At 36.6% G+C, this 15605-nt stretch overlaps 1 protein-coding gene across 1 annotated transcript in view; it reads right to left on the minus strand.

Moving 5' to 3' along the window:
• The window catches only part of LOC150109886 (uncharacterized), a 226230-nt gene that overhangs the window by 148322 nt on the left and 62303 nt on the right, over positions 1 to 15605 (minus strand). The window contains exon 6 of the mRNA XM_090396448.1: positions 12428 to 12562. Coding sequence (XP_090252574.1) covers positions 12428 to 12562 — 135 coding nt within the window. The remainder of the gene's footprint in view (positions 1 to 12427; positions 12563 to 15605) is intronic.

Genomic DNA, 15605 nt, shown 5'->3' on the forward strand with positions numbered 1-15605 from the left:
TAATGAAATGTACAATCAAATTAGCCAAGTAAATAAGAAAAGGGTGATCATTATGGGTGATTTTAATCATGGCAATATAGACTGGAATAATGAGATAGCAACTGGAAGTAAAGAAAAAGTTTCTTGAGTTTTTTGAGGGATAACTACCTCAGACAGTATGTAACAGAGGGCACACGAGGATTGAGGGTCTTGGATTTGGTCACCTCACCAGAGGATGTAATTATAAATGAGGTGTCAAATCATCCACCAATTGGTGAGAGTGACCATGAGGTGATTACTTGGGTGGTTGCCAGCAGTGCGAGGACCTCTGTGAGAAAAGGGTATATGTGGAACTACAAGTGGGGTAATTATGAAGAGCTCAGGAGACAAACTGTGGGTATAGCGTGGAATGAGGAGTTAGCTGGAAAAGAGATCAATGCAGCTTGGGAGATTTTTAAAAACTGTTTAGTAGATGCAATGTCTAAATGTATTCCAAGGGTGAGAACTAATGAAGCCAAAAAGAATCCTAAGGAGTTCTTTCGATATGTAGCCAGCAAAAGAAAGAATAATTATGGAAGGATGACATTGACTGAAGAAAATGGTATAAAGACAGCTGATGCAGAATGTGTGGTGGAGATACTTAATGAGCAGTTCATAAAGATCTTTCAATCTTATGAATGTGACTTCATGGAGGGATTGAGAGCAGTTGATGATGGGGAGGAGAGACTGACTGTAGGTGAGCAAGAGGTATATGGGAAGTTGAGTAAACTAGATGTTAATAAGGCTGTGGGACTTGATAATATATCACCATGTATTCTGAAAGAATGTGCCAGGGAGTTGACACCTGCCTTGACATATTTTTTTAATATGAGTCTTGCACTCGTTCCTAAGGAGTGGAAGGAGGGCAAGTTTGTGCCACTTCATAAAGGAGGTGATCGAACTCAAGCATCAAACTATAGCCTATCTGTGTGTCAGGTGTTGTGGTTAAGTTGTTGGAGAAGCTTGTGAGAACTAGGATCCAGAGTTGGATTGATAACAATGGTATTATCTTTGATGGACAGCATGGATTTGCTAAAGGGAGGTCATGCTTTAGTAATCTACTTACTTATTACAATAAAGTGACTGCTTCCTTGGACAGAGGAAAAGGATACACAGTAATATACATGGATTTCGCAAAGGCTTTTGATAGAGTACCTCATGATAGGTTGACAGTCAAACTAGAGCAGATGGGGTTGGATATTAGGTTGGTGCATTGGTTTGGAGACTGGCTATCTGATAGGTATCAACAAGTTGTGTATGGGGGGAGCGATATCCAGGAAAAGAAAAGTAACTAGTGGAGTGCCTCAGGGGTCTGTTTTAGGTCCATTACTGTTTAACTTGTATATTAATGATATAGGTGAAGATTTGGATGGAGATATTCAGTTGTTTGCAGATGATGCAAAGTTGGGACGAACCATGAAGTGTAGTGAAGATGTTGTGGCCTTACAGGAAGCCTTAAATAGATTGAGTGATTGGGCACAGAAATGGGGATGTAAGGTTTTAAAATTTGGAAAACAAAGATGGGATGCAGAATTTATGCTTGGTGAGAATATATTGTTTAAGGTAGAGGAAATAAGAGATCTGGGGGTGATAGTGGATAAGGATCTAAAATTTAGGGGACACATCGCCAAAATTGTGAAGACAACACAAAGGCTTCTGGGAATGATGCGGAGGGCACTGACGTGTAGAAGTAGGGAGATTCTTGTTCCGTTGTATAAGGCTTTGATTAGGCCACATGGACTATTGTGCCCAGATTTGGTCACTGGGTTTTCAGAAGGGTGAAGAGATGTTGGAAAGGGTCCAAAGGAGACTGACTAAGGTAGTTTCTGACCTCTGGAATGTCAAGTATGAGGAGAGATTGAGAAGATGTAATTTGCAGAGTTTGGTGAACAGGAGGAAGAGGGGGGGGACGGGAATATGATAAAGACCTACAAGTTGATAAGGGGTTGTTATAGGATCAATGCTGGAGAAGTTTTACAGAGAATAGTGGGAGATCAGGGGAGAACCAGAGGTCATCCCTGGAAACTGTATAAAGAGGGGGTGAGTAGGGGAGTGAGAGGCAGGTTTTTTTTGTGCAGAGTTGTGAATGATTGGAATGCCTTGCCTGAGAATGTGGTGTCTGCAAAGAGTTTGAATGTGTTTAAAACATGGTATGATGAACTGTGTGTGTGATAAAAGGACCTCCCAGATGAGTCTTTGACTCCATGAAGTCTTGGGGTGGTAATAATAATAATAAATAAAGTGTAGACCAGAATAGTATCATGCATTGTTTGGAAAGCAAAGTCAGCATATGCATATCTTCTTTTATTATATCACAAGTAAAAGAAGGAATAAATGTGTAAGAATGCTTTACTAAATGCAGATTGTACCCTTATGTCAGAAGTAGATGTGATTGTTCAAATAACGAGTGTGCACTTTGATAAGATCTATTAACCTAGTTAAGCAACATTGTGCCTACCACTATATAGGATGAAAGAGATAGAAGTGCACAAAAAGGAGGTTATAGAGCTGTTGCATAACCTAAATAAGATTTGGCAATAGACACAGATTGACAATAGGGATATCTGCATGTATGCTAAAGGAATGTTCAACCAAGCTAGATAGGTCCTTGACATGCTTCATAATTCAAGAGTGAGATGCTGAAAGATGCCACAAGAATGGAAAGAATATATGATAGTCCCATTGAACAAGTGTAGTGCAAAAAAAAAAACTGATGTATCTGGCTACTAATTTATCTAATATATAATGTGGAGTAGTGGCAAAGATTTTAGGGAAGTTGATGAGAACTTGAATGCAGAAATGAGATGAATAGAAAATTTTGCAAGGAATATCACGGGTTTAATAAAGGAAAGTCGTATCTGAACAATTTGCTTATATCTTATAATAATCTTAGCACTGATGTTTTAAGGATACTTGTGACATAAAGACTGAATAATATAAGCACGCAAACTCAAGAAAGATATTTAATTAACCAAATATTTCAGTCTGGAAATAGCAGACCATCTTCAGTGGCACTACAAGAACAGTTTTAAAAAAAATACAAGGTGGAATACTAACAATAGATCATTTAAAAATAGAACAAGCCGTGTGATGTTATATCACTAAGTATTAAAGGGAATATTTTTAAGCAGAGACATGATTGAAATAAAGATATTAATTAATAATATTAAATACATAAAGTTAATATGAATTAATGAGTTATCCTGATTAGACTTTCCCAGATTTTTTATATAGATATACAATCATTCCGATTCATTAGGACAATGAAGTAAGGAAGTAAGGCTTCTACGCTTTCTTTGAATAAACGTTCAAATTTATAATGAGATCTATGTAAGAGGTGAGTTTTTGACCAGAGGATGTTGCGGTTAGTTTCAATCCCGTGCTGAGCCAATCCAGATTTTTCAGGTTTGTTATGATGAATGGGAGATTGATGTTCTTGGATTCTTTTTTCAAGAGAATGTCTAGTTTGTCCAAAAATCTTCTTTTTGCAATTTTTTTAGTAGAACAATTAGTTTTGCAGCCAAAACTAATTGTTCTACTTCTAATTTTCTACAGAAAGAACTTTCTACTATTCAACAACATATGAAACTCAATGGCTTTTCCGGAAAGAGTACACAACATCTCCTTGATTCTTATAATCCACCACAAAACAACAAAGATTCAATACGTCGAGTTCCAATCCATACATCTCTGGGATTTTAGAACCTATCGCAAGAATTCTGAAGAAATATGAGTTAACAGCTACGTATTCACCTATTAACAAATTATCTTCCCATTTTCCTTCTCCTAAAGACAAACACTCAACTATGTCTCTTCCTGGAGTTTATCAAATCCTCTGCAACTGTGATCTCTCCTATTTTGGACAAACTGGACGTTCTCTTGAAAAATGAATCCAGAAACATCAATCCTCCATTCATCACAACAAACCTGGAAAATCTGGATTGGCTCAGCACGGGATTGAAACTAACCACAACATTCTTTGGTCAAAAACTCGCCTCTTACATAGATCCCGTTATAAATTTGAATGTTTAGTCAAAGAAAGTGTAGAGGCCTTACTCCATCGTCCTAACCTGAATCGGAATGACTGTATATCTATATCAAAAATCTGGGAAAGTCTAATCAGGATAATTTTATGTTATTTAATATTATTAATTAACATCTTTATTTCAATCATGTCTCTACTTAAAATTATTCCCTTTAATACTTAGTGTAAGAATGCTTTATAACATCACGTGGCTTGTTCTATTTTTAAATGATCTATTGTTAGTATTCCACCTTGTATTTTTTTAAAACTGTTCTTGTAGTGCCACTGAAGATCGTCTGCTATTTCCAGACCAAAATAATTGGTTAATTAAATATCTTTCTTGTGTTTACGTGCTTATATTATTCAATCTTAGCACTGAGTTCAATAAAGGAATGGATATACTGCAATACCATTGAACTTTGCTAAGCCATTTGATAAGGTGAGAAGGCTGTTTTATATATTGGAGGATATGGAGCAGGAATATAAATAACCGACTTGGATAAGTTAGTAGCTGATGAAGAGAATCAGAAAATTGTATATGTCAGATTTAAGGTGACGACTGGTATATCTCAGGGATCACCCCTCAGACTGCTGATATTCAATATATACATTAATGAACAGAGATATTTAGTGATGATGGTACAAAGGCAGAACAAGCAGAGATGCTGCTGACATATAGCACTTACAGAATGATTTAAACAGGGCTGGAACTCTGGGAAAATGATAATCACTGTCAAATCAACATTGGTAAGTGTAAAGCTGTGCATTCAGGAGTGATGAGATTTCCAACACCATATTATATTGGTGGAATTATGCTTGAAGAAATTGATGAAACTAAGGATCTTGGAGTTATGGTAGATATTAGCAAAAATTGCAAATACAATTCAGAGGAAAATTGTGATGCAATAATGAACATTAATGTGTAAAGATAAGGAATTTATTTTTCCTCTTAAGGCATGATACAACCACACTTGGACTAGTGTGCACATATCTGGTTTTCTATATTCTAAGGAAATAAATAAGCTCTGGAATGGTTGAAAAGAAGAGTTACAAAATGTGATATTGGAATTATGGAATGTAGATTATTATTATTATTATTTATATGGGTGCTCCATGGTGTCAAAAGACTCATTTTGAAGACTCACTTTATCCATTAACACAATATCTACTGTTACATCATGATAACTTAAGAATGTGAAAATTTCAGTTATCATGATGTAACAAGAGAAGAAATAAAAATCCTGTGCAGATAACTAAGTAAGCAAGCTTGTTCCTAAGCAGATATTATTATTATTATTTTTATTATTATTATTATTATTATTATTATTATTATGGGTATCTCCATGGAGTCAGTAGACTCATCGCGGGAGACCCAAACTAGCAAAACAATATCTGTCATATCTCTTCTTGAATTCATTTACAGATGAAGAGCTCACAACAAAGTCAGGCAATGAATTCCACTCATTCACCACCCTCCAGGCAAAAAACCTTGTTCTGACACCTTTGTTAACCACACTCTTCTTTAATTTCCAGAGATGACCTCTTGTTCTTCCATCACTATCACACAGCTGAAACATTTCCCCTGCATCAATCCTATAAAAACCTTTTAGTAATTTGAATGTTTCTATCATATCCCCTCTTCTTCGCCTATCAACCAATCTCTGCAATCCACAAGCTCTCAATCTTTCAATGTAGGGAGCATTTTTTATATCACTCACCAACTTGGTCACTCTTCTCTGAACCCTCTCCACAGCCTCCTCATCTCAAAGGAATCCAAGTGACCAGACCTGAGCACAGTAATCCAAATGTGGAAGTATCAATGCTTTATAAAAGGGAATAATAACCTCTTTATCTCTGGATGTCAGTGTGTTCCTCAACAACCAAGTAATCCTATGTGCAATCTTGGACACCTTAGCAATGTGTCCTCTGAACTTCATCTCCTTATCTACCAATACCCCTAAGTCCCTAGCCTCATCAATCTCTTGGAGTACCTTTCCATCTATGTAGTACACAGCTGGTAATCTTTTAATCCCAAAATGCAAGACTTTACACTTTTCCACATTGAACTGACATCCATTTTCTTTTGCCCATTTTACCAGCTTATTTAAATCCTCCTGCAAACTTTCAACATCAGCTTGATTTTTTATTGCACTACACAACTTTGCATCATCAGCAAACAACTGAATATCTCCCTTTAAGCCGTTTCCTATATCATTTATATACAAATTAAACAACATTGGCCCAAGCACAGAGCCCTGAGGCACACCACTGGTCACCTGCCTCATTCTGGACTCGGCTCCTCCATACACCACCTTATGGTATCTCTCCCTGAGCCATTCTCTTATCCATATCACCAATTTAATATCCATTCCCATCTGCTCCAATTTGCATAACAGTGTTCTATGGGGTATCCTGTCAAAAGCCTTAGCAAAATCCAGAAGTACCACTGTGTAGCCAGTTCCTTTGTCCAACTCTGATGTTATTCTGTTATGGATAGTTAATAGATTGCTAAGGCAGGATCTACCTTTAACAAAACCATGTTGGCCTCTATAGAGTATCATATCCTGATCCACCCATTCTTGAATTTTGTCTTTAACCAACTTTTCCAATACTTTTACCACTACTCCTGAGATGGTGATTGGTCTGTAATTCAATACTGCAGTTTTAGAGCCACCCTTATGCAAAGGAACCACTTTGCCTAACTTCCACTCCCTAGGGACCATACCAGAGTTCAAACTTAAATTAAATATCCAGGTAAGAGGGGTTGACAATTCATTTGCACATTCACGCAACACCCGAGCTGATATTGCATCTAAGCCTACCGCAGTGTTTGCATTTAAGTTCCGCAATATATTTAATACCTCTGATTCTTTAGCTTCAATTCTCACATTAGGTATTGCTATAGGTATAGAGATATCCTCACTTGGGTGATAGACTTTTGAGAAGTGATCACTCAGTAACTCGACTATTACATCTGATTTTGTCACCTCAATACCATCAGCACCCACTAAGGTTATCCTTCCGAAGTCATTCTTCCTCTTACTTGCCACATAGCGGAAGAACTCTTTGGGATTACCCTTGATCTCTTTGGCTAAATCGTTAAGAGCCTTTAAAAGTAATGAATACAAAAAATAAAAAGAAAGAAAAACATGCTTGCATCCAAGTGAAAAATATAGCTGAAATTGTTTGTTGAACTAAATAAAAAAAGAAGGAAATTTTATCACCGTGATATGATAAAATAAGGTTAAATAAAGCAAAGAAGATTAGTCATAGGATTTTGTATGTGAGAGGCTAGTTTTTACACTTGAAATAAGAGATTAAAGATTAGAGTTAATTCTTAGAAAATTTTGGAAAGGGGATTAATTTAGTATAGATGACATAGAGGTTAGCTTAAACAAAACCAAAGCTCAAGGTCATAATTCCCGAATTGAGACTTCATCACATGTCAGTCGCGTGCACACAGACCGAATGATGTTTTGGCAGAAAAACGCCACTCTAATTGGTCAGTGAAATCGACTCCAGTAACGGGGGAAGAAAAGAAATTGAAGTAGGTGCCGGTAGGGGTCATCGTATAAAAGGGTTAGGTACCCCCCCCACGAGGATTTTTTTTTCCTCAGAGTTTTCTTCACAAGTCTTCGTATAGGTCTCACGCGGTTTTCCTGAGTGACGGATTAGGAGTTTTCTCCATCAGACACAATAAGGAAATAAAGTGTGCGGGATTTTGATTCCGTGTTCCTATTGTAAGAAATGAGGGACGCCGTTTAGTTAAAAAGAGAGAAGATAATGTCAGTGTGTTTCATCGTCCAGTGTTCGTAATGAGAGAAAGAAAATTCTCTAAAGGAGTTAGTGCCCACGTGGTGAATTGCACAGCCATAGAATAGATGATCCTATGTATGTCCTTGATTGAAGAATGTAAGGTAAAGATTGTGAAAGCCCATCTTAGTGGCAAAAGAACTTAGGAGTGATAAGTTATAGAAGAGTTCGTCTTAGGAAGGTAAAATATCAGAAAAAGGTAGAGACCAGTGTAGAAGACCCAAGTCAAAAGGTACTGTAAAATCTCGTGTCAATTCAAGTCATATGTGACTGTAGTCATTGTTCTACTGTTCAGTAATGGGTAATTACTGAACAGTAGAAAGGATTAATGAGAATTATACTGGGACTTTAGTACATGTCTATCTAGAAAAAAAAATGAGCTTGTTACTATTAATTAATACGTATTCATGTGCCTAGAGATTTATGCACATATACAGTGTATTTTAATTAAGAGAGTTTTAAAGGTCAAAAGTATGTATTAGCTCAGAGAAAGGATAAATTTTAATCCATATTGTCTTAGTGAGAAAATTAGAGTAACTGATTATATATGTCCTAGAAAATACAGAATTATAGCGTGATCAAACCAGTAAGGGGTTAGACAAAGGATTAACTAGTTCTAGGATTATACTTGTTTGTATGTATAGAATCTGTTATGGCGATATGATCACAATTTTCATGTAGGATCTTAACCTAATACTCGTGTTTAGCTAGTAAAAATTTATATTATGTATTCTTAGTATGGAATTGAGTTTTATTTAATAAAGAATGAATTGTACCATGTTTAAGAGTTCAATAAACTTTTGTTCATTGAAAATACAGTTATCTGAGATTGCCGCTCAATGTAAAGAGCCTAGTCTGCACACCATTACTTTTGGTTGAGAATACCAGATAACCCAAATCACTCCTCAAATATCCTAGATGTCTTTCTTATCAATGACCCTTCCAAATATACAGTGAATGTAGTGAGCCCACTGAGTAATTCTGACCACAACCTGGTGCTCATCTCTTGCCCCATGCAACAAACGCTTACACAGTCACCCACACAGGAGTGGGTGTGACTGTGGCATTATAACAGTGCCAAATGGGACAGCCTCCGAGACTACTATGCTTCATTTCCATGGTTGAACTATTGTTTCCAAGTCTTCCAATCCAAACATATGCACCGAACATATCACCAAAGTAATCCTCACTGGCATGAAAACATACATTCCCCAAACTTCTCTGAACTGCCGTCCCCTATCCAAACCCTGGTTCTCTAAAAGATGTGCCAAGGCTGTACAAATGAAAAATCAGGCATACCACAACTGGCTCAAATCAAGAACTCCATCCTCCTTCAGTGCCTATACTGAAGCCCGAAACAGATACAAGAAAATTATCAAGGATTCCAAAACAGAATTTGAACGTGAAAAAAGCAGGAAACTTTCAGCCTGTCCTAGCAGCAGCCATGCCTTTTTGGTTTCTTGCCAAAGCCTCCCACTCGTATCATACCCAGATGGCTCAATTGCAACATCACCCACGGAAAAAAGCTAATCTCCTGGATTCACACTTTGCCTCCAATGCACACATAACTGACAATGCCCCTGTATCCTTTTGCCAGAATTTTGTGTCAAAATTAGACACACAAAAAAAAAAAAAAAAAAAAGCTCCTGGGCCTGATTGGCATTCCTCCAATTGTACTGAAGGTCTGATTCCTATCCTATGCCGTTTGTACATACTCTCTTACTCCACTGGTATTTCTCATGGAAAGGCTTAGACATTGTTTATACATTCTTACTAAATATCTTAAGGAAATTACAATGTACAATAGAATATACATTAAAATAAATTTTAATACACTTCCAATATTTTGGAAACGTCACGTTGCCATTATCACAGGAACTTAAATACAAGACACGTGCACGCAAGCACAACACACAATAAATGAGGAACGAAGCAGGAAGTTATTCTTTCTCCTAAAAGTCCTGATGGTGCCCCCTAGCGGGCAATGTTGGTATTCTTGGCCAACTGGGCTGAAGGTTTTCTGATGTAGGTTTCCCAAATTTGGGGCAGTCTCATGCAACCAAATTTGTTGAAGTTTGGATTGTGTCTTAGGGCTGAGGCTGATTCCATGAATAGCCTTTCGTATTTGAATTTACTATGGTGTATTATTGTGGCTTTCTTCCACCGTATTCTATGGCAGGTATCCAGCACATGATCTGCAAGACCAGAGTGGCTGTATTGGTGAAACCAGATGTAGTCCTTGTGTGCTGAAATTCTGATATTAGCTGTCCTGCCTGTTTGACCAAAATAGGACAGCTTACAACTGCAAGGGAATTGGTATACACCAGGTAGGTCTAAGGGGGGGGGGGAGGTTGGTCTTTAGTGGAGCAGATAATGGATGCCAATTTTTTATAAGGTTCTGTAACAAGAAGTTAAGTCATATTTTTTTAGGATTTTTGTAATTTTTTCCTAGGTGCCTCAGATATAGGGAATGGTGATGGATTTAGAGTAATCCTTGTTGTGAAGTGGGGGGGAGGGGATTGTGGTTTATTGGTTTCAATATTTTTTGGATTTTTTTGGGGGTGTAGCCATTGGCTAAGAAAGTGTTGAGAATGTGGTTTAGTTCTGTGGTTAGGGCATTGTCATTGGAACAGATAAGTTTAGCCCTGTTGTGCAGTGTCTTAATGACTCCATATTGTTGTGAGAGGGGGGCGGGGGGATTATTGGTGAATGTATATGCCTGTATGGATAAAGAATACACTGCTGTGGATAAAGAATTTTAAAAAATGCGGGAACGACACATAAAAAAATTTGAGAATTTAAAAAAGAACTCGAACTCCAAACCACAACTTCCTACCGACACTGTAGTCAACCTCTCATCAATTAATTTGACACCTGAAGCACTCGACGGTATCTCACATGGCCACAACTTTGCTATTGCGTCCAGAAGAATACCTGCCGAAGACATTATAATACACATTGAACGCAGGATACGACACCTTCCAAACCACGTCGCCAACGATATTAGATTGGATGTGGCTTGTGTTCTGACCAAAGCAAAACTACCAAAAATCAACATGCCCAATAAGGAAATTAAATCTCTGCAATAATTAAAGAAAAACAAGGAAATAATAATCACCAAAGCAGATAAAGGGAAAGCTACTGTATTACTTAACCAAATGGATTACACAGGTAAGCTGAATGCTCTATGGTTAGATCGGGCTACTTACCTCCCTAGTGAGTACAATCCCACCAACTCACAAATTAGAAAACTCCACAGGCTCCTTAAGAAGGTCACTTCTTGGCCTGTGGAAGTCACTAACAAATTAAAACCATTTAACTCCATACCCCCGCCATATATATGGACTCCCAAAAATACATTAAGAAAATGTGCCCTTACATCCCAGTGGATGGCATTGATATCCCCACATACAAACTAGCTAAACATTTGGCCAAAGCCCTCACACACCTATGCTGGCAACACATCTTCACACATAAAAAACTCAGCCCACTTCAAAGCCAGCATAGAAAACCTTACACTCAAACACACTGACATAATGATCAGTTTTGATGTCTCCTCCCTATTCACAAATGTCCCACTTAAAGAATCCTTAGAGCTAATCCAAGCTAAATTTCCTCCCCATATCACAGCCCTATTTCAGTTCACAATGAACTGAGGCTATTTTGTTTGGCAAGGAAAATTCTACAAACAAATAGAGGGGACAGCCATGGGTTCTCCACTCTCCCCACCCTTGGCCAACTTTTATATGGAGATTTTTGAAGAGAAAGCCTTAAACTCTGCCCCACAAAAACCAACCAAATGGCTTCGCTATGTTGATGATGTGTTTGCTATTTGGCCACATGGCTCCGATGCACTCCTCTCCTTCCTAACACACTTAAACAACCAACACCCCAGAATCAAGTTCACCATGGAAGAAGAAAAAAAAACAACTGCCTTCCTTTCTTAGACACACTAGTCACTCGCCAGCCTGATGGAACCTTGGTTTTCTCAGTTTATAGAAAACCCACCCATACAGGCAGATACATTCACCAACAATCCCACCCACCCCCTCACAACAATATGGAGTCATTAAGACACTACACAACAGGGCTAAACTTATCTGTTCCAATGACAATGCCCTAACCACAGAACTACACCACATTCTCAATACTTTCTTAGCCAATGGCTACCCCTCCCCAAAAAAAAAAAAAATTCAAAAAATATTGACGCCAATAAACCACAACCCCCTTCCCCCTGCTCCCCCCTTCACAACAAGGATTACTCTAAATCCATCACCATTCCCTATATCTGAGGCACCTTGGAAAAAATTACAAAAAGCCTAAAAAAAATTAACATGAATATCACCATTCAATACAGATTACATATTGCAAAATGTCTTATACAATTGTAATTACAAATCGGACCGCTTAAAAGATATAAAGAGATTGCATGTACTTCCACTTTCTATGAAAGGAAGTTGATACTGTTTATAGAAAAATGCTACTGAATCAAATAACAATACAAGCATTATTATACAGATAACTGAAAATCATTATTCAGTTTATTATCACAAACATCAGAAACTTGTGTACCTATCACATGACACCTTCTTCCTCTGTATCCAGGAGCACACTGACAGTGGAAAGAATTGATGCCATCTTGACAAATACCTCCATGTTTGCATGGTGAAGAGGCACACTCATCCACATCAATCTCACATTTCCTTCCTAAAAATGAAAAATGTTACTAATTCTATATTAGACAGTTAAAGAAAGTATTAAACAACAACATCATTGAAAAATAATAACAAAATCTATTTTGAACAACTTTTCTATAATAATCATGACATAATGGGCATCACAACACAGTAATTAGAGAAACTTCAGGTAATACAGAATACTATATGAAAGAAAAAAGCTAAGCATTTTTTGATAATGGAGCAGATCCTTTAAAAAAAAAAAAAACTAGGCTTAAACAGCTGAATTTAATAAAGTTTAAAAAGACAGATATTAATTAACATACTTGTATCTTGAAGGTAAAGACAGTGAAAACTTGACTAGAGACTTGATTGTAGTTAGACGGTATGCAATTTAAAGTGATGAGCAAGATAGCAACAAGTGTAAAAAATATACGAAGATAAGCAAGAATTTAACCAACGACGAAAAAATTAAAACAAAAAATAAAAAGAAAGAAATAATTTAAAAAAAAAATGAATTTGTAACCTTTGGATTTCAAATGAATGGAGAATAAAAAACCTATTATATACGTAGCTATAATTACATTTCGGCCAGCACCTCGATGTTTGTTTTGGCTCAATCAAATCTTTATTCAAGTTTTCACCATTCTTACCTTCAAGACACAGGTAAGTTAATTAATATATATTTTTTTAAATCTTATTAAATTCAACTGTTTAAGCCTAGTTGTTAAAAAAAATGGATCTGCTCTGTTGTCAAAAATAGCTTAGATTTTTCTTTCATATTGTAAACATTTCAGGAGCATCATGATTTTCAGTAATATAAAGTATTAGAGCTTCCGTAGCACAGTTGGTATACACAAAGTCCTTTGGTTGGAAAGACCTGGATTAAATTCCTGTCTATGACGTGAGGAACCTTTATCATGGGGAACTCTTTCGCCAAAGGTGAATTAGCTAGTCTCATACGGACACTGGCTAAAGGTGAACTACACACAGATTTACATTTCATAAATAATCGCTCATTAGGAGGGCTCAACTAGTCCTAAGGGATGGATGAGGATGGGGGGGGGGAACTCCATACAAATAAATATAAAATATTAACAGAATACTATTTTGTGTGTAAAATGGCATTCTGTATTGCCCAAAATTCCTCTATATTGTAACAGAACTGTGTTCCAGGAAGTGGAACTGTGAAATGTGCTCATCATGTTACTAATGAAATGTGCTTCCGGAGGTGGATTAGTTTTGTGATACAAGAATGATGGTTAAAAGAAATGTGAGATTCCAGGATGAGGTGAATGTTCTTCGCAACAAAAGTTGTGAAGAATGTACCTTGTTTCTGCTATGAAAAGACTGTAGCTAGTTAAAAGTATGTCGAAATGACCAAGGCAGCATATTAGGTTTTAGAATTGCATTGGATGAAATATCCATTTCCAGGAAGAAAACCAAGTCACCTCTGTATGCAACTAGCTAACTCGTCTTCAGTTTAAAAGTCAAAGATTTCTAGCATCACAGATGGGTTCAACTAGTTCTTTCCAGTGAAGAGTGAACATCATTTATACTGTAATCAAACTTCACTATGATGGTACTGATATCAATAGCAAGAAGAGATAAGAAGCATGCAAATTTGATCAACAGATTTTTTTTTTTTTTTAGGAAAAGACTTCAAAAAGAGTTCTTAAACAAGTAACTCAGAAAATATCATCATGCCTTTGGAATGCTTATGAAACTACTAAAAAATGTAAATTCATTTATTGAATATTATTATTTGTGACACCTCCAAGGACTCATCGTGAAAGGACACCTACTATCAGTGGCATAGCTAGGGGGTTGATCCGCCCCAGGCGGCACTTTTCACGTGAGACACAATTTTATTTTTCGACGATTTTTATATTTATGTTAACTTAGTAATTTTATTACTTAATTAATAATTAGTTTTCAACAACTATACTTAAAACTAAAATAAACATAGTGTTTTAATTTCTTTCTCTACGTCGTTTTGACTTTTTGTAATATTTTTGATGTGTTTTGCCGCCCCTCTTGGGATGGTCCTCAGGGACCGTCCCGAGCGACAAAAGCTCTAGTTACAACACCAGTAGCGGCCGGTACATAAGCACTGCGACACTGCAGCACCCCCAAGGAAAAAATGAAAAAATTAAATTTTGTTTGTGTTTATAAATAATAACAATGCTTACAACATTATATAAATGCAGTACAACATGTTAAAGGTTACAGCTTATGTTCTGACATTGATTGAATAGTTAATATGGAATTGTTCGATTAATGCTTTAGATTACGAAACAAATGCACTGCGATCTAATAACGCCGATATTCGTTTGCTCTTGTCATTGCACGTTACGTCATTCCAACAGTAACTGCTCAAAGGGCAGTGTATTTTTAGTAAGCTTACGCGCCTTATTTCTGTGAGATATTATTATGAAACGTTTATTATTGGTGCTAACAATAGCAAATACCTGGTTTAAACTTCCACCCAGAAGACTGTATACTTGGAAATCGCCTCAAGATAACCAACATAACATTGTCAGAAATCAAATTGATTATATACTGATAAATAAAAGATTCCACAGTAGTATAAAGAGTGCAAAGACTTATCCTGGAGCAGATATCTCATCAGACCACAATCCCATAGTTGCAGAAGTACGTCTTAGATTAAAATCAGCTAAAAAATCACAAAAGAAGAAAAAGAAAATTGATGTAGAAAAACTGAAAGACCCGAACATAAATAAAAGTGCCAAGACACAGCTTAACCTGCGATTACAACAGATTAACATAGAAGAAAATAAAAGTGTGGAATCTCTTTGGAATAGCTTAAAGAATGCCATCGTAACAAGTATTGAAGAAGTAGGTTATGTGAATAATATAAAACAACAGGAATGGATGACATGAGATTCTCTCTCTTATTGATACAAGAAGAATGTGCAAAAACAAAGACCTTGCCAGGTATACAGAAACACATAACATCATCAAGAAAAAAATAAAAGAAGCCGAGGAAAATTGGATGAAAAATTTATGTACTGAAATTGAACTGCTTCAGAAGAAACATGATAATTTCAATC

Source organism: Typopeltis vanoorti, chromosome 1, assembly GCF_054136105.1.
Source record: "Typopeltis vanoorti isolate ZY-2024b chromosome 1, IOZ_Tvanoo_1.0, whole genome shotgun sequence".
Taxonomy (NCBI): Eukaryota; Metazoa; Arthropoda; class Arachnida; order Uropygi; family Thelyphonidae; genus Typopeltis; species Typopeltis vanoorti.